Source organism: Gossypium raimondii, chromosome 5 (assembly GCF_025698545.1).
Source record: "Gossypium raimondii isolate GPD5lz chromosome 5, ASM2569854v1, whole genome shotgun sequence".
Classification (NCBI taxonomy): Eukaryota; Viridiplantae; Streptophyta; class Magnoliopsida; order Malvales; family Malvaceae; genus Gossypium; species Gossypium raimondii.
This window is the reverse complement of record NC_068569.1, coordinates 3,107,974-3,127,698: the sequence shown is the minus strand read 5'-3', so window position 1 is coordinate 3,127,698 and position 19,725 is coordinate 3,107,974. Positions and strand designations below refer to the sequence as shown.

General features: G+C 33.5%; 3 protein-coding genes and 1 long non-coding RNA gene across 7 annotated transcripts; 1 reads left to right on the top strand and 3 right to left on the bottom strand.

Moving 5' to 3' along the window:
• Positions 1–617: 617 nt before the first annotated feature.
• LOC105767947 ((S)-coclaurine N-methyltransferase) lies at positions 618–5,005 on the bottom strand. 4 transcript variants are annotated; one of them, XM_052631428.1, is made up of 8 exons: positions 4,690–5,005; positions 4,476–4,584; positions 4,156–4,380; positions 3,960–4,059; positions 3,758–3,868; positions 3,517–3,600; positions 3,320–3,378; positions 618–1,026 (listed from the first exon to the last, which is right to left on the bottom strand). In XM_052631428.1, exons 1-8 carry the CDS (start codon positions 4,874–4,876, stop codon positions 834–836), a joined length of 1,068 nt encoding a protein of 355 aa, XP_052487388.1. In that variant the 5' UTR covers positions 4,877–5,005; the 3' UTR covers positions 618–833. The 4 variants fall into 4 exon arrangements, with proteins under 4 accessions (XP_052487388.1, XP_052487389.1, XP_052487387.1 ...); XM_052631429.1 differs by lacking the exons at positions 3,320–3,378; positions 3,517–3,600 and adding exons at positions 1,190–1,248; positions 1,387–1,470; XM_052631427.1 differs by lacking the exon at positions 3,320–3,378 and adding an exon at positions 1,190–1,248 and having other exon boundaries at positions 4,690–5,004.
• A 2,581-nt stretch (positions 5,006–7,586) lies between these two features.
• LOC105767985 (uncharacterized) lies at positions 7,587–9,491 on the bottom strand. Its single transcript, XR_001125689.2, has 3 exons — positions 9,104–9,491; positions 8,896–8,967; positions 7,587–7,904 (listed from the first exon to the last, which is right to left on the bottom strand). It is a non-coding gene; the product is annotated as an uncharacterized LOC105767985 (long non-coding RNA).
• A 4,525-nt stretch (positions 9,492–14,016) lies between these two features.
• Positions 14,017–18,139, top strand: LOC105767979 (25S rRNA (cytosine-C(5))-methyltransferase NSUN5). The gene is made up of 13 exons (XM_012587633.2): positions 14,017–14,305; positions 14,451–14,509; positions 14,601–14,651; positions 15,079–15,214; positions 15,296–15,381; positions 15,666–15,764; positions 15,898–15,951; positions 16,189–16,333; positions 16,598–16,659; positions 16,959–17,046; positions 17,354–17,437; positions 17,522–17,683; positions 17,797–18,139. Exons 1-13 carry the CDS (start codon positions 14,068–14,070, stop codon positions 18,045–18,047), a joined length of 1,515 nt encoding a protein of 504 aa, XP_012443087.1. The 5' UTR covers positions 14,017–14,067; the 3' UTR covers positions 18,048–18,139.
• Positions 18,140–18,230: 91 nt separating this feature from the next.
• Positions 18,231–19,093, bottom strand: LOC105767983 (17.3 kDa class II heat shock protein). The gene has a single exon (XM_012587640.2). The coding sequence runs from the start codon at positions 18,884–18,886 to the stop codon at positions 18,416–18,418; it is 471 nt and encodes a 156-aa protein (XP_012443094.1). The 5' UTR covers positions 18,887–19,093; the 3' UTR covers positions 18,231–18,415.
• Between the last annotated feature and the right edge of the window lie 632 nt (positions 19,094–19,725).

Genomic DNA, 19,725 nt, shown 5'->3' with positions numbered 1-19,725 from the left:
TGTGAGTCTAGTGGAGACAAGGTAATGTGAGCTTCGAAATTCACTCCTGCTTTTACTTGGAGAAGGAAAGAAAGCAATGGAAAATAATAGTAATGACACAGCATCAATTTTTAACAGTGAAGAAAAAGGCAAACCGCACCTAAGAAAGGACAAGATGGAACCTACAGAAAAACTAGTATATAGTTGTCAAAATATAAAGACATCAATAATCTGTTTCAGAGTAGAAATGAAAAGGAGTTCATTAGAGAAAGCAAAAGTCTGGTTTTCAAGTATAATTTCTCGGCTCCATATCATCATAACGTTACAAGCAGTTTTTTGTTAATCACTAGAATACCTAAGCTTTGCAACTTAACAGTAATAGGAAGCCTATCAAGTATGACCCTCCACGCCACACTAGAGTGCCTGAGATATGAGAAGGAAAACCAAACAAGTACTTGCTATTGAATTTTTAGCCTGTTAATCCCTGATAGCCTGCCTTCATTGCAACTTCTGTATGGAGTTCCTTGGGTCTATGATGGAGAACAGTCATAGCCAGGCTCCTTGGAAGCTGGTGATGCTGTCGGTTCCATTTTTAAGATAATAGTGGAAACCCAGTTAAGAATGTTGCTAAATAGTGAAAAAAAAACAGGTAAAGTAGCTAACTGAAATTATACTTTCATCAGTTATTTAATTTCTATCGTGATTTATTTTCTACATTGATGGAGTAGGAGTTGCATTCGTCTTTCCAATGGAGTAGGAGTTGCATAAAATATTCAGCGATTCTACAGTCGCTCTTATTTAGTCCCCTAATGCCCCAAGCTGATTATTGGTGGAAATGAGCACTGATGATGGCTTTATTTCTTCTTGAATAGGAAAACTGGAACCATCCATTCTTCTCCGTTAACGTATCCAAAGAGTTCCGCAACAGCAATAAAGAATGTTCTCCAATACACTGTCCATTTCACAGCCTGATCCTTGCCATAGGTGGACTCCATTATTGGCTTAATGGAAGCCAAGCTTCGGTCCATCCTCTTCAGCCACTCTTCACTGCAATATAAAAGTGTACTCTCTGAACTTTCAAATTGCTAACAGGGAAACAAATACTATAGCTATTTCTCAGGGAAGAATCAGGGTGGTTAAACAAGTTAGTATAGCTATTGAAAGACTGTAATGATCTTTTATATTGGTATTACAAAACAACTGCTCTCACCTAGTTTTTGCATAATGTTTCCCATTCACAAGCCAATGGTTGACAACAGAAACATCATCCTGCGTACAAAGGATGGACAACAAGGCATTAAAATCAGTTGGGTCATGCAGATCATAAATATGACATCAAAATCTACGGCTATTGAATTTCAATTTTCAGAATTCATAGCATATATGAGATGTAAAAAGGCCTTTTACCTGGAAATATAGAAGCAGATTAGCTGAAGGCATTGTACCTCCTGTAAAGAAGTACCTGGTTATCCAGTCATCTTCATTTATGTCCTAGATTAAAATAATTTGACAAGATATTGTCAGTTCAGCTAATATCCCTTGGATTTAAAATAGATTCTCGAAAACGGGATGACGTCTAGTTATTGCATAAACCCATTTTAGCAATAACAATTAGGGTTACTCAGCACAATCAGTTTATTTCGCATACCTCAAAGTGGTAAGCAAATGCTGACAGAAATGATGAACAAAAAGAAGACTATCCTGTTTCATCCACTTTGATATCTTCTTGAGAAGATCCTGATAACTTGAACGGTCAAACGCATCAAAACTATCCCTAGTTTTTAGTTGCATGGCTCTTTTGTTAGCCAGTTGTGCCTTCAATTAAAGCCTAACCAACATTAGTGATTATGAAATATGCTTTATTTCCATAAATGATGATAAAACCCCAATTACATGATTAAAGCATGAGGTAAACAACCACCACAACACACCTTATAATTAAGCATTACTTATAATATAATACCAAGTTACTTTCCTATTCAAGAATTTATTATCATATGAATTTTGTAGTTACTGTTATTTCATTACAAGGTGAACAAAAGCGAATCTAGGGGCTGGCAGAGACCCAACCACCCTAAAATAAAAATTTATTATTTAGGTCCTTTAGAAATGTTTAAAATTTTAATTTAATAAAGATAAAATTATATTTTGACTCCTAAAATTATAAAATTTTGATTTAATTCTTTAAAATTTATAAAGATTTAGACTATTAAAAATTAAAATTTCATTTCGACCCCTACAAAAATTTTCTGGATTCGCTGCTGCTCAGAGATTTTAGCTCTATCCAAATTGTTCCTTGTTTTCCCTCTTATCTCCATATTAAATTATGCACGTCAATCGGCAAATATTGATGAAAAAGAGAAACTTAACAAGCTGACCTCCTTTCAAAAAGGAAAAAGAAGAAGTTATAGGCATCAATAATTTGTTTCAGAGTAGAAAAGAAAGGACGTCATTAGAGAAGGAAGCCTATCAAGTATGGCCATCCAAGCTACATTAGAGTGGCTGAGATATGAGAAGGGAACCAAACAAGTTATTGCTGATGAACTTGAGCCTGTTAATCCCTGATAGCCTTCCTTGCAACTTCTGTATGAAGTACCCTGGGTCTATGATGGAGAACAGTCATAGCCAGGCTCCTTGGAAGCTGATGACTTTGTTGGTTCCATTTTCAAGATAATAGTGGAAACCCAGTTGAGAATGTTGCTACATAGTGTAAAACTAAACAGGTGAAGTAACTAACGGAAGTTATACTTTCATCAATTATTTAAATTTTATGCTATGATTTATTCTCTGCATTGACGCTTCTTGATGCAGTTGTTTGGTTTCGTCCAAAGTACAAAATGCATTCGTCTTTCCAATGGAACAAGTAGCAAGACGTGTGTGACTCGTACGAGTTGCAAAATATTCAACGATTCTACAGTTGCTCTTATTTTAGTCCCCTAATGCCCAAAGTTGATTATTGGTGGAAATGAGCATTGATGACGGCTTTATTTCTTGTTGAATAGGAAAAGTGCAACCATCCATTCTTCTCCATTATTGTATCCAAAGAGTTCCGCAACAGCAATAAAGAATGTTCTCCAATACACTGTCCATTTCACAGCCTGATCCTTGCCATAGGTGGACTCCATTATTGGCTTAATGGAAGCCAAGCTTCGGTCCATCCTCTTCAGCCACTCTTCACTGCAATATAAAAGTGTACTCTCTGAACTTTCAAATTGCTAACAGGGAAACAAATACTATAGCTATTTCTCAGGGAAGAATCAGGGTGGTTAAACAAGTTAGTATAGCTATTGAAAGACTGTAATGATCTTTTATATTGGTATTACAAAACAACTGCTCTCACCTAGTTTTTGCATAATGTTTCCCATTCACAAGCCAATGGTTGACAACAGAAACATCATCCTGCGTACCAAGGATGGACAACAAGGCATTAAAATCAGTTGGGTCATGCAGATCATAAATATGACGTCAAAATCTACGGCTATTGAATTTCAATTTTCAGAATTCATAGCATATATGAGATGTAAAAAGGCTTTTTACCTGGAAATATAGAAGCAGATTAGCTGAAGGCATTGTACCTCCTGTAAAGAAGTACCTGGTTATCCAGTCATCTTCATTTATGTCCTAGATTAAAATAATTTGACAAGATATTGTCATTTCAGGTAAAATCCCTTGGATTTAAAATAGACTCTCGAAAACCGGATGACGTCTAGCTATTGCATAAACCCATATTAGCAATAACAATTAGGGTTACTCGGCACAATCAGATTATTTTGCACACCTCAAAGTGGTAAGCAAATGCTTTATGGCAGAAATAATGAACAAAAAGAAGACTATCCTCTTTCATCCACTTTGATATCTTCTTGAGAAGATCGTGATAGTTCTTCATATGCTGTTAAAAAGCAGAAATTATAAGATTTCAAATCACCAACATTAAAACTGTGTAGTAGCACAGACTGTACGAAAAGTCGAAAACAATGAACCTCAAACATTTCAATCGAATATATCCTGTCGTATGATGCCTCCATTTCAAATGTGCTTATGTCCGCAACAATGATCTCCACATTTTGCAATTGCCGATCCCTATGAAGGGTAACCATAAATTTGTTTTAAAGAATAAAAAAGTAATAAATTAACATGGAGTAATAATACTTTTCATTTAGCAAGTGGAGCATTTACCGGTATTGCTCCTCTATAAAAGCTTTCTGAGTGGTGGAATTGCAAATCCCTGTAACCCTGCAATTGGGGTACTTACGGGCAATGTATAGAGAAAGTGAACCCCATCCACACCCCACATCAAGAACTGTTTGGCCATCTTTTAATTGCGATCTCTCACAGTACAGTTCCAACATTGCTTCCTCAGCATCCTCCAAAGTTTTCGACTCGTCAGAAAAGTAACAACAACTGCATCATCCCATTAAAAAAAAATTCACCCAACAACTAAAAAAGCAGTACACAAGATCAAACAAAAAGAGAGGGAAAAAAAGAAGGAAAAGAACCTGTATTTGAAGTTCTTCCCAAGAACCAACTTGAAGAAAGAGGTTGGCAATTCGTAATGTTGAGTTTTAGGCTTGTCTGTCTTGATAGCTATAGGCATCTCCTTTAGGGCTACAAAGCAAACAAACAAGTCAGTTTGGACACAGTCAAATCAAATCAAATCAAATCAAATCAAATCCAAGAAAAAAAGGGTTTAATCTAAGAAATGTTACATACAATGAGCAAACTGAAGGAGATTGGAGAGTTGCAGCTCAGTGGAGGGTTTATAACCAGAACGAAGACGACTAGCCAGGAGAAGCCGAGTCAACCTCCTTATAATAGCATCAGGCAACAAATTGCGCTCCAAGGAAGTCAACATGAACCTGACCGTAACATCATAAGGCACCTGAATTAGACCCTCCATTAGCAAACGCTTTGCTTTGCTAGATTGATGCTTGGATTTTCTGGCAGTAGCTAATGGCCGGTTGCTAGAACTGGATGAGGATAACAAGTTAACAGCCTAAGTGGCATGGTTCATACAAATTGTAGGTGACTTTGATGTCGTTATCATTGTCAACGAGCTTTTTGGTATGACTTTTATAACAGTTAATGGGCCTGGGAAAGTGGGTGTCAAGAATTACTAATTTTTCTTCTTTTGTTTTCAATTTATTTTAATTGACAGAAACTTTTTTTTAAAAATTTACTGGTGTAGTCAACAGAGGCACCATTAAGGAAATATAGGGAAATATAGTTTTTCTTTTTTTTTTACTGTAAATATCCGTATTTTTTACGAATATTCTAAAAAATACATACATGTGCCGCTTGATACAGTGAAGATGCTAAAATTATCTTTTAAAAAAATTTAATGGTTTGAGTAATGATTAAGGGAAAAAGAGGTGATGTCCTCGGTTGATCAGACAATATCAACTTTCATTGTAATAAATGAATCATTTTCGTATATAATTTTTTTTAAAATTATAATAGTAATTAATTAATATCTTATAATTATTTATATATAAAAAACCATATCACCCAATCTAAATTTACAGCACGTTTGGTTCGCTGTATTGGAATAGAGGCGTAATGAAATAGAGGTGTAATAGCAAATCAATTGTTTGGTTGAATGTAATGGAATAGAGACGTAATAGTAATCTTGTATTTGGTTGAATGGAATAGAGGTGTAATAGCATAATGGAAAAAAACTAAAATGACTAGAATACCCATAGCATAAATTTGTTTTGATAAATGATTATTGTTATTGTTATTAAATTTTAATAAGATTATTAATATCAATAATAAATAATTTAATCATATTTTAACATAATTATTATTAAATATATTTTAATTAAAATATATAATTTAATAAAATTCTTAATAATCAATATTCTTATATGAATTTACTCAAATCATAATATATGATACTATAAAATATAATTTAACATAATTATTATTAAATATATTTTAATTAAAATATATGATTTAATAAAATTCTTAATAATCAATATTCTTATATGAATTTACTAAAATCATAATATATGATACTATAAAATATAATTTGAAATAATTATTATTAAATATATTTTAATTAAAATATATGATTTAATAAAATTCTAAATAATCAATATTCTTATATGAATTTACTTAAAATCATAATATATGATACTATAAAATATAATTTGAAATAATTATTATTAAATATATTTTAATTAAAATATATGATTTAATAAAATTCTAAATAATCAATATTCTTATATGAATTTACTTAAAATCATAATATATGATACTATAAAATATAATTTGAAATAATTATTATTAAATATATTTTAATTAAAATATATGATTTAATAAAATTTAAAATAATTATTACTAATAAATTTTCTTAAATGAATTTGTATAGTTTAATATAATTATTATTAAATATAATTTAATAATAATATATAATTTCATAAAACTCTTGATAATAAATATTCTTATATGAATTTATATAATTTAAAATAATTAATATTAAATATAATTTAATAATGATATATAATTTCATAAAATTCTTAATAATAAATATTCTTACATGAATTTACTAAAATCATAATATAACTTGAGAATTATATTCGCATAAACATAATTAACTTATAATAAGCCACTTCACTTGTTTGATATCATAGTAAATAATTTACCTTTTTACACTACTTATAATCATAAGTTTGTATAAATTATTAACAATAAATAAACACCATAATTAACTTGAACCTCAGTATTAACTTGATGGATAAAGTATTTATCACCTCAAATATGATTTGGGTGATCATAAATGTGATTTGAGCTCAAATTATACTCATAGTAAGCTCAAATTTTATTAATGCCAATGCCAACACTACCACATTTGGGTTCAAATTATACTCATAGTAAGCTCAAACTTTTATTGATGCCAATGCCAATACTACCAAAACCTTTTGGACAATTATTTCGAAGATTTAAACCAACAAAAAGAAAATCAATAAGTAATAAAACCATAGAAAATAAAAGAAAAAATTTGCCTTTGAAGCACATTCAATTGTGCACTTGATTCTCTTTGATATCTCCATGATTTCTTCATCTTTATTCATAATATCAAACATAGGCAAACAAAACGATAACTGTAACCCCTACCCCTACCAACATTTTATTGTAAGTATAACTAACATAGGATAACTAGTTGGCCTCTTAAAACAGTCAAAGACCAGACCCCAAACCAAACCAAACTGCTAAACAACAAAGCAGACTTCATTAAAAAGACCCCATCCCCAGATTGCATCATTTTCAATTCTTAGAAAGGAGGAGCATAGAGCTGGAGAACCTTCTGCCAGGACGGTCTGCTGCTAATATCATCCCACCAAGCACTCACATGCTTCCTGCTGGTTGTCATGTATTCCTTTCCCATTTGACCCACCAAGTACTGAGTAAATGGCAGGTGGCTCAGGTCAACAAGGCTGAAGAAATCACCAGCCAAGTACTTGTTCTTTGACAGCCTCTCCTCATAAATATCCAGAACTTTGCCTAGCTTTTCCTCGCTTTCCTTGATCAAATTTTCATCAGGAGGGAACCCCATCTTAGAAGCAAACATCTGAGTTTTTCATTTACAAACTAGATACAATTCAAACTAGTCCAATAGCTTTGTACCTCAATTAAAGTTTTAGTTATAATTTCATTACAATGAAGAATAAGCAAGAACAATCAGGCATGGAGCCTGGCGCAGGTCTGCACTCCAGCAACTAGAACTGGCCATATCAAACCAAAAAAAGAAGACTCAAAGGCAGTATCCCTAAACCATAAATATAATATGCCATATGATTTAAATGTAAAAACAACCCAAGAGCATAAAATTTGCAAATTTTGTCACAAGATGCCATCCTCTTCACAACAGCCAAAGCAACTCATAGTTCCTCTTGCGAATTATCTCTAATTTGCAAGATCCAAATCTAGGAATTCAAGGAAGAATATCTGTGAGTACAACTATCAAAAAAGAAAAACAGATTTCTTATATAGAAACCGCAAAACTGCACTCCAGCAAATACGCAGAGCACAAATATTAGGTTAGATAGATGAAAGCAATTTCCAGGAAAAACTGCAGAAGTAAAATGCATTTAGTTTTTTCACAATCTGCTAGTTTGTAGTCCAGATATTACAGAACTGGAAGTCTTTTCATTGTGTCCATGTGGAGCATTTCTTTAGTCTGGCAAACCAGATAACATATCTTGTTATATAATATTTGTCCTTGAATCAAATAACATGCTATAAAGCAAACTCCCATTTGTTTTGCATAAGAGCAGAAAGAAATGAAAGGAAAAAAAAAAACTATTCCAGGTATGCATATGAGATCAATTCCATAAACTCATGAAATTGCGGCATTTCATTCTCAAACATAATATCCTATGAAATGAGAGGTGAGTTGAGTTAAACTTTCATTGGGTTATCAAAATGCAGCCTGGCATGCGGAAACATCAAAAGAAACCACAGGGCAGTATTGCTCACAATCAACTTGAAATCATTGGAAACAAAGTTTGGTAAGGCTTTTAGCCACAACTTTTCATAAAACGAAAATGCCCAAATCTACAATTTCACCCGCTTTAAATACCTAAAAGTTCCCCTACTACTTAAAATCGATATATTATGAGAAATTCTATTCAATAAACTCTCCCCAGTAAAACGAAGCACAGATATCCAAGTTAAATCACTCTATCAAACAGATCAACCACTCACCAAATGTATAGCTTATAAGATTACGCATAAAAGGCCAGTCAAACACAGCATTCAACAACCTTTTTATTTATTTATTTATCACAGTTTTAAAAAATCAAACAGTTTCGTGAGTACCGAAAATCACCTAATTACATTGACCCGTTTGCATGTCAATCAAAAGCATCCAAACGAAAATAATATATATACACATCCATATAATGGAAATACCACCTGAAATTTGGGGACGATGAAGTGAAGCAATCAGTTCAAAAAGAGACTCTGCCTATTAGTTGAACTGAAGATCTGAGACAGTGAAGCCGGCGAAAACAGAGACCGATAGAAAAAATGAAGAAATGAAAAGACAGACAAATCAGCATGCAAAGCAGCCACAATCCAAGGCAAAGACAGAAAACTAAAATGAAAAGTTCAAGATTCATACCTCACGCCGAGACCGAGAGAAAAAAATGAAGCAGTGGCTTTCAAACGTGCTGCAACAAATGAAAGGGAAAAAATGATCGACAGAGAGAATCGGTAAAGGCAGGCGAGGAGAAATGATGAGGACAGAAAAAGGAGAGGGTCGGGTGGGTCGGGTGGGTAAAACAGAGAGTTGGGAAGGGAATAGAAAAGCAGGGAATTTGAGGATTAGGTCGGGATTGTAATACGCGCGTAATACCTATTACAGCTAACCAAATGTCGGAATAGGTCGTTAATGTAATAGACGCGTAATCGGGGCGTAATGGATTACCTATTACACTGAACCAAACACACTGTTATGTTAGAATGATTGATCGCGGTTTTGTTTTAAAAAAATTAAATTAATTTTACGGCAGACAAAAGTCCATTCTATGGGTAATAAACATGAGACCGGCAACACTTTATCCGATGTTTTTAGTGAAGGTAAAATATTTTACAAATGGACCTAAAATTCGCGTGTTTTGTAGTAAAATGTTCTTTAGACAAAATATATATATATATATATATAATGGACTTGTGGTTTTGCTTCTCCATTCTTTCTTCTCTCAGATGCCTTTCTCTGCTTCATTCTCTCTCAGCCAAACGCCTCTCCTTGCATCTCCAATCAACACACCTTGGTTTTGTACAGAGCGTATTTGCATTATTTATGTGTTTTTTTAGCTAGTTCACAGCCTTGTATTATTTTAGCTCACTTACTAATGAAAATTTTGATGATTTTGAAAGCATTGTTGTTTGTTTCTAAGAAATGTGTCCGAGTGACATCTTATGCATTTTCTAACGAAGGAGACTTACTGAAAGAGATGATTTGTTGATTTTTTTAAAGGTGTTCAAAGTGGGCATGTAGATGTGTTAAAGCGGTTCATGAGGTGGAAGGTTTATAGACATTGTTGCTCCATTGTTATTTTTATTAACATCAGATTATGTAGTTGTTTTATGGTAGAGTTGGTGTTGATGATTGGACAGATGTTTTGCTTAGAGGTTCAAATCTTAACCGTTGACAGGGGTGGAAGGGGCCCAAATCCTATAATATAGAACTTTTAAAATTTTAAATTAGTAAAATTTCAATCACCTAAAAAGTGCCTAACCATTGAATAAATTTGTTTCTTGGTTGACTGTAGCTTGGTGTATCAGGGATTGATTGTACTAATTTATTCTGTCTTTTTATTCCATTTGTTTGAGTTCTCTATATATTCTGTCTTTGGCCAAAAAATATTATGACATTGTTTAGTAATGGCTCAAATTGATAATTTGAAGTAGATGTTTTAATTAAAATATATGCTTATGTTAGTGAATGTAATTAATTTGTATTGGACCATTAATAATCATTATTTAATTTAAATACAAATATAATATTAAAATGATTTCTTGATTATTTTATTCAAAATTATCCAAACACCAAAAGGTATAAGATTTTTCAGAAAATAAATTCAATTTCTAGAAATTATTTTTAGTAAAATATTTTACACCAAACAAACGTACCATTAGTCTTTAATGTTTATATATTTTATCAATTTTGCTCTAATTTTTTAAAGCTAAATTTATTATTAATCTTTCAAATAGAGTCAAATAATATTTTAATAAAATATTAATTAAAACATTAACTTTTTAATGGCGTTGGTGTGTCAACGTACATGGCAACCCACGTGTACATCTTGATATGATATTATTTATCTTAAATGTCAAATTAGCAAAAAAATTGAATTTTATAAAATAAATTAAAATTTTAAAAATGTTAAGTTTGTAAAAAGATAGTATAAAGTACACATGGATTGTTATAGGGCTTTCATGTTTAAAATTTTAACATTTTAGTTAATATTTTCTTTAAAAAATAATTCCATTCTTTTTGAAAAGTTGACTATAACACCCCTTACTTGTATTCGACACCGAAATAGGGTACGAGGCATTACCAAAACACATAAACTTGTAAACATATTGAACCGAGTTATAAAATTTCATCTAAATTAAAACTTTCAAATTATTAACATGCTTTTATAATTCTTCACAATATATCCTCAATATATTATAATCATAATAAATAGGGCCTACGAGATCCGATACATACTCGTGCAATTCAATGCTTCATTTCTTTTTATTCAATTCACAATTTCTCATGCTCACACTTCAAATCCTATCACTAGCAATTTCCGTTTAGGCACTTACCATCTCAATGCATAACTTATAAGTTTAACATGGCATAATCCAACCACAACTTGGCCAAAGCCTAAGCATGTACACCAAAAATATTAACCCAAATAAACATATAGCATAAGCATTATAAGCATGGATGAGTACAACATTTGTTCATGTATCAAACTTACCAACATGTGTTAATTCATAAACCATTCATGACATTACTTCAAGCCAAATCATATTCCAAATATATCATACACACATACTATGAAACTTTATTTTCCCACAAAATGTTAAATCATGACCAATCACGCGCAAATATAAGCATTATTTCTATTTCATCGTTTATCAATCATAATCGAGCATATGGCCAATTTTACACAAATTATTCATATATTTTCCAATTTTCCTCCTCCTCCTCTCTATTCCACATCCTTAATGTGTATAACACACTTAAATAACATTATCCATACTTTCATTATTTTCTTGTATGTAAATTCAAACTGTCTGTCTGAGTATGAGTCACTAATTTATTTATATCTCGAGCTACCGAGCTCCAAATTAAGACCCGTTAATTTTTCTTGAAACTAGACTCACATATCTTTTTGCCATAAAATTTTCAAAATTTTTGGCTTAGTCAATAAGTACAGTTTATTGTTTAAAGTTTTCCCTGTTTCACTGCTCTACAGTTCTGACCCTTCTTCACTAAAATTAATTATTTCATAGTACAGAATTCAAATAATGTTATCGTTTGTTTGTTTTGAAAATAGACTCATTCAGGATTCTAAACATATAAAGTTTATCCCATAATTATTTTTGTACAATTTTTAATGATTTTCCAAAGTCAGAACAGGGGATTTCGAAATCATTCTAGCCATAAACATGCATAATCTACCATTTACCATCAAAATACACAAATTTCTAACATGGGTCAAAACTTAGACCTTCATCATATCTCAAATAAATGGTAGAAATAAATAAATCATGTTACAAGGATTTCAAAAACGTGAAAATCATTAAAAACGAGGATAGAACGAACTTACAATCGAGCTTCGAAGCTTGAAAAACCCTAGCCATGGTTTCTCCATGCACATTTCAGCCCCTAGCTTGAAGATGGACAAAAATTGGCTTTTAATTTTTTTAATTCATTTTAAATACTAAATGACTAAAATGCCCTTAATGAAAAACTTTGGAAACATGCCTAACCATGTCCATTTTTGTCCATCAACTTAACAAATGGTCTAATTACCATATAAGGATCTCCAATTTAAAATTTCATAACAATTGGACACTTCTAACATGTAGAACTCAATTTTTGCACTTTTTACATTTAGTCCTTTTTATTAAATTGAGTGCTCAAACGTCGAAATTTTCGAACAAAATTTTCATGAAATTATTCCGTGAAATTGTAGACCATAAAAATATAATAAGAATAAATTTTTTCTCGTTGGATTTATGGTCCCGAAACTACTGTTCTAACTAGGCCCAAAATCGTATTGTGACATTGACGGTTAAATCAGGGGAGAAACCAGGGGTTGGCAGGGGCCCCGGCCCCCTTAGAATGAAAATTTTTTCATTTAGGCTTTTTTGAAATTTTTAAAATTTTAAATTAGTAAAGGTAAAATTGCACTTTGACCTCCCCTAAAAATAATAAAATTTTGATTAATCCTTTAAAAACTATAAAGATAGAGACTATTAAAATGATGAAAATATAATTTTACTATCATAAAATTACAATTTAATTTCGCCCTTAAAAAAAATTTAACTTCGGCCCTAAGTTTAAATTTTAACCAACTTTAATTTAAATATATATATCAATTTTAAAAGCTTAATTTGTCATTATGCGGAAAACGTTCCATGCTAATGCTCATTATATATTAATTATCTAACTAATACATACTTTTATAATGGAAAAGGAAATCGGCTTTCTAAAATCAATTTTCACACTTTCTTTCCTCAACCATCAATCATTTGTCATTCAATCAATACATGTTATTTTTAGTATTAATTTAAAAACAAAAGGTAAAAGTATTTAATATTTTCAACTTCAATTAAATTTCTTTTTATTTTATAATTTTTAATTTTAAAACTTGTGCGGGCGCCGCCACTCCTTATTTCTTCCTAGTCCTTTACACAAAGTGTGCTTTTAAAATTTTTTTCCTTCCAAGCTTCCTTTTTGGAAAAGAGCTTTCGAAGCTCATTAGATATTTGCAAATTGTAATGTTATTTTTTAATAATATTTAAATAAATTTTATTATTTTAAAATTTAATTTTAATTATTAATTTATAATATTATTTTAAAGCAATCTTAAAAAATATTAAACTTACAAACTTGTCCCCAAAATGCAGTTGGACTTACAATTAGGTGACTTCAGGCCCCATAGGTGGTCCCGGTTCTGTATGTCAGCAATGACTAGATTCCAACGTGGTCCACTATCTACATCCCATTTATTACAGGAAAAGATTCTCTCAGTTTGGAGGGAGGTGCAGGTTTACGCCCTATGGATTATGTAAATAGATTAATGGGCCTTTCTATGGTTGGTTACGGCTGGAATTGTTGGTGATGGAGACCATATCAGTGACCACAACATCCAGATCCTTGAGGCTAATCAAGCCCACTGCATTGATTGTTGGGTCAAACTTGGGCTTGAAACTTATTTCCCAGCCCGGTGTGGAGAGCCCTAGCTCCACAATGAGGAAACGGTGCGTTTTGGATCGAGTTGAATCCGATCGTGGGATTTTCAGAGGTTTCTTTCTTTGCTTGCTCCCTCCTAGGCTCTCCCCACTCTCTTGCAAACAATGGCCCGTTTCAAGGCGAAGCAACCATCATCGGGAGCCGCCGAGAAGAAGAAGCCTCGAATGAGCAACGCCGAGAGGTCTGCTTACTTCTCGAGGAGGGAGGCGGCCAAGGTACTGCGATCAGTTCTTCAAGGAGACGCTCATCGACGAGCCGTAGCCTCCATAAAGTCCCTCGTTTATAGCCCGTCTATTAAGAACAAGAAGGCTACTTTCGCTCTCGTTTGTCAAACCCTCAAACGTAACTTAACTTTATTCTTCTCTTTATTTCTATCAGTGTTTCTGTTCGATGATAATAGCAGAACCATTTGAAGCTTTATTTAACATAGCTCTTCTTCTTTTTCTTTTTTGGTTTACGCTTCACATTTGGGTTGACTTGTTTTCAGATCTTCCTATCATTAAGGATGTGCTGGAGGGTGCTAACATATTGAATAGTAGATGGAAGGTAAAAATTTATGAGTTTTAGTGATTTTTGTTTTTCCTGAATTTGCCTTGTAAAGTGTTTGATAATTCTGATTATTATCTTGATGTTGCAGAGGCAAGTGGAATTGGTTTATATAATCACATATGATATTCTTTTTGGTCAGGTATTTTTATTTTTTATTTTTTTGTATCTTCATTAGCTTCACATTTCCATTTTTTACATTTTCTTTTCACTTTCTGCATTTCTCGAGACAATATGTGAACTTTCTATGCAATTAACGATAAGCCGTTTTATGTCTAGTGTCTCAAAGAATCTTATGCTTTCTAAGAAGGAACTTTTATTTCAAATTTGAAAAAAGTGAATATGATATTGTTTACCTTTCTTTCCTCAGAATTCCTGAATTTCTAAGGTTGTCTCACTGAGTTCATGTGAGGGAGTGAGCTATGCTGAGGAGTTGTAGTGACTTTTTTAATAGAATGGTTTTGAAGTTATTTGCTAAAGGTTTCATCTTCTATATGCTATTTTTGCCAATGTTGTGTGTCCTTTTTGTTGTACTTGTGGTAATCTCGTCTAATGATTCTGATCTCTAGGAAATTTCATTTGTTGGTGAAGCGGAGAAATTTTTGCTACAGAGAAAAGTCTCTCTTCAGTCTGCTTTAGCTCGGCTTTTGGTGAGGAAAAAGATGAAGCGCATTGAAGATTTGTTAGACCATTACCAAACTCCTGGTATGTGTTAAGTAAGATGTTTTCTTACATCCAAGTGTGTCATTCTTTCGTTACTTGATGCGTAGCATAAATGTGTTGCAGATGTTTCAAAACCACGATATGTTCGTGTCAACACACTTAAACTGGATGTTGATTCTGCCTTAATTGAATTGAGGAAACAATACATGGTACTTTTGCAACCTACGCTAAAGCTAAACCTTAGTGGGGTGTCATGCATTATTTTGAATGTTTTATGTAATATAGAGTAATCTCTAAAGCAACCGTTCTTACCTTTCTCTTTGCTGCTTATTCTTATCATATATTTAATAAAAAGTCCATGGTTGCAGGTCTGGTTACCTCTTCTTTTTCTTTCTTATGTTTTTACTTTGCTGATATCTCTAATCTGTGTCTACTTTTCGAAGTCAGTTTTTTTTGTGTGTTATTTTGTTAAAACTTTTCATTTTCTTAATAGGTGGAGAAAGATGACCTGGTCCCTGACTTGTTAAAACTCCCACCAAAATGTGATCTTCATGATCACCCTTTGGTCATGAATGGAAGTGTGTTTATGCAAGTAAGTCATTAATAAGTTCATAAATGAGCGACTATTATAGTTGTCTACTGTTGGAATATTGTTACTATGCACTAATAGCAGTTTCTCAAATTTTTTTAGTTTTTTTGTTTGATTCAAATTTGCAATCATACAGGGGAAAGCAAGTTCTATGGTGGCAGCGGCTCTTGATCCTGAACCAGGATGGGAGGTTAGTTAATGGTCATCAGACATTGATTGTTTACCAAGTCTTCTCGCTAGAGAAATTGTTATTTTATCATTTTTATGTTGTACATGGTATATCGAGTCATCCTTACTTTGTGACTATATAAATATTCTGTACCCATGCAGATTCGTTTTGGTTGTGTGGTAGATATTCATAAGTTTCCTGCTTGAGTTTGATGTTGGCAGCTATTTATAGCATGCTTACTTCCATATTTCTGTGAAGGTTCTTGATGCATGTGCAGCTCCAGGGAATAAAACTGTCCATCTCGCTGCTCTTATGAGAGGGAAAGGAAAGGTCATAGCCTGTGAACTGAACAAGGAAAGGATAAAACGTTTAGCAGACACTGTCAGACTATCTGGCGCATGTAGTATCCTTGCAAATATCTTTTGATTGTTTAGATTTGTCTATTTAAGGACTACTCTTATTCTATATAACACTGGTTTTCATCATGGAATAGCCTGCTATATACAACTTAAAATCTGTTCTCATTGTAAAGCATTCTTTTCCTGTTATCCTTGTTTTATAATTATTTGTTTTCATTTCAGTCAACTCCTCGCATATGTTGTTAATCATCATCCTCGCTTCTGAATGAAAATTTTTGCTGTGGTATGTTATTCTTAATTGGTTGTAGATATTGAAGTTTTTCATAGCGATTTTCTAAGCTTAGACCCAAAAGATCCTCCATACTCCAAGGTAAGCATGCACTCGTTTGTGTCCTGAGTTAAAATAGGTTAGACATGCCTTTTTCAAAAGGCAGATGTTTGTGCAATACTTAAACTTGTTTGAGTCTCAGAAGTAGAGACTAAATGAGTTTTAGTTGCATGGCTCTTTTGTTAGCCGGTTGTTCTTTCAATTGAAGCATAAGCAGCTCACCTCAGCAGTGTGTCAAGTTCCATTCACTAGTTTTAAACATCAAATGTCTTTCTCCTCTAGCTTCTTTAATGCTACAGTCTTACTTATTCTTCAAGTTCTCAAGCAAATTGACGTTGCAGGTGCGTGCCATTCTTTTAGATCCTTCCTGCTCTGGATCTGGTACAGTTGCTGAGAGATTGGACCATCTGCTTCCATCTCATGCTGCGGGTAATTATGTGCATCTTTGTAGTGTGGTAATAGCTTCCTTTCTTAGTTTTTTTTAGTGATTAAGGTAATTATGTGCATCTATTCAATCATAAAACTTTCTAGAAGCAAGTGTTACTGATGCGAACTTCTTATTTGGTATTACTTATATTGTCATACCAAGTTAGTTTCCTATTTAAGTATTTATTATCAAATGAGTTTTGCAGTTACTATTATTTCATTACAATGTGAACATTATGCTGTTCATAGATTTTAACTCTGTCCAAATTGCTCCTTGTTTTCTCTCTTATCTGCATATTAAATTATTCAGGTCAATCAGCAAATGTTGATGAAACAGAGAGACTTACCAAGCTGGCCGCCTTTCAAAAGAAAGCGCTAACACATGCACTGTGCTGTTAAGTATATATATGTTTCATGCTTTTATTTATGTGGCATTTAAATTATGGGCTGATTATATGTTTTACATTCTCAACGACAGTTCCCCAAGTTGAGAGAATAGTCTACAGCACTTGTTCCATCCACCAAATTGAAAATGAAGATGTTGTCAAGTCTATTTTACCCCTTGCTGCATCTCATGGTTTTCGACTAGCAACACCTTTTCCCCAGTGGCACCGTCGTGGTCTTCCGGTTCTAGAAGGCTGTAAGTTGATGATTTATCCCCACAATATCCATGTCTGTGATTGGCTGCTTTTTGGACATTGGTATTTGGTGTGTATTAATTAGTTAAAATTCCGCTGCGTTATTGCTTTGTAGTTGAACATTTGCTCCGGACTGACCCGGGTGAGGACAAAGAAGGCTTTTTCATTGCTCTGTTTATCAGGGAAGAAGGATCCGTAATCCACCCATCGCTGAGCCCTGATTCATCTCATCTGTCTCTTGTAGAGCGTACTAAAAAGAAAAATCTTAGCAAGAAAGAGGCGAGAATTATAATGCCAACCCTGTTTGGCGGAATGTTTAAAATGTTTTTATATTCTAAACCTAGTTTTAGGGTTAACCTGAAATAACAGCCTGCTATTTGATTAAATTTTTTTTATCAACCCTGTTTTGTCATGTTACCTCCCAAGTTTTAATACAATTTGCTGCAAGTCTTTCCCTTTCTCTTTTAGCCATAAATTTCTGCCTGGCATGAGGAATTCCATTGACCATTGTTAGCAAAAACATATGTGATTAAAACCAGAGATGGAAAATACAAGAAAATACTAACGGTAACATCTGCATTTCATGATTTCAACACAACACGACATAGAACTCTGACATCAAACGTTTAACACACTCAGAAACCACCACGGCAAACGCTAGAAACTACTTGCAGGGCTAACCCCCAACTTATTTAAAGCCCCCATTGACAATTAACCGTAAATCTAAAGCTGCTTCAAGCTATTTTAACCTCGATGGTCTTGGGTTTCTTAGGCTCAGGGGGTGGCAGTTTCTCCACAGTAACAGTTAAAACCCCGTCTTGACAGATTGCAGAGATGGCATCAGCGTTAGCATTCTCAGGCAACGCAAATTTCCTCATAAACTTGCCGACCCGCCTCTCCATTCTCACGTACTTGGCTCCTTCTTTCTCTTCCTCTCGCTTCCTTTCTCCGCTGATCAAGAGCATATTGTCGTCCTCCACTTGGACCTTGATGTCCCCTGATTTCAGCCCCGGCATGTCGACGATGAACACGTAAGACTTGGGGTACTCCTTAATGTCCGCTGGTGTTGCAGCCATGGCTTTGGCATCCCGCATGTAAACCTTTGATGGTGCGCTCGGGATCTTCTCCGTATCGTCAGAAAGATCCATCATGTGTTGGAGAGTATTCAAGAGCGGAGAATCGAAACCCATGATTCTGAGATCCATTTTTCTTTTTTGTAGCTGGATGAGATTGCGAAGATCTTGATTCGGTTTTCGGTTGCAAATTAACTACGTTTCTCGGCTTGGATAGGGAATCATGAATGGGATTAGCTCATTTATAAGGTTGGGTAGGAAGTTTCTGGAAGAAGACGTCGAGAGTTTTCGAGAAGGTTGTGTTATAATGTCACATATTCTTCAAGGATTTCCACTCTTCCAGAATGTTTTGGGAAGGTCTAGAATTTCTTACACACTACAGGAAAGAGCGAGTCATTGATTGACACAACATACGGTGCGGTGGGCCGGATTTTGTTTTGTTTTTCTTGGAATGGTTCTATTTAATCATTGGTTAGAGTTAAACGGTAGGGCAAACCGTTTAACAACACAACTACAAAGAACAGCAAAAAATAACTTCCAAAAAGAAGAAAATTAGAGAAAAATCGAAAATCAAAGTCCAAAAATTCCTATAAAATCGAACATTTTAGAGTTCATATGCTCTTTTTCCTGAAGAAACTCATAACCTAATGCAAAAAGATCTTTAATAAGAGTTTGATCGCATCAAATAATAGTATTATTATACAATAGTTCAAAGGCTTGAGACAGCCTACCGGTTCTAAGGCCTAGACATCCAAGCAGTGCTTCTTGAATAAATGATACACCCAGCTCTCTCATTTTCTGATTTCAAACCAGTTCTCAAGTTATTATCTATTGAAACGTAAGCTTAGTGATCAAATGAAGGAAGAAAAGAGTTCTCTTAAAGGATAAAAAATGAAAGCAAAGTTCGAAGAACCTAAGGAGAGGAAGAATGCTTTATTTTTTCCTTCTTTTTTAAAGTTGTAATGGTTTCA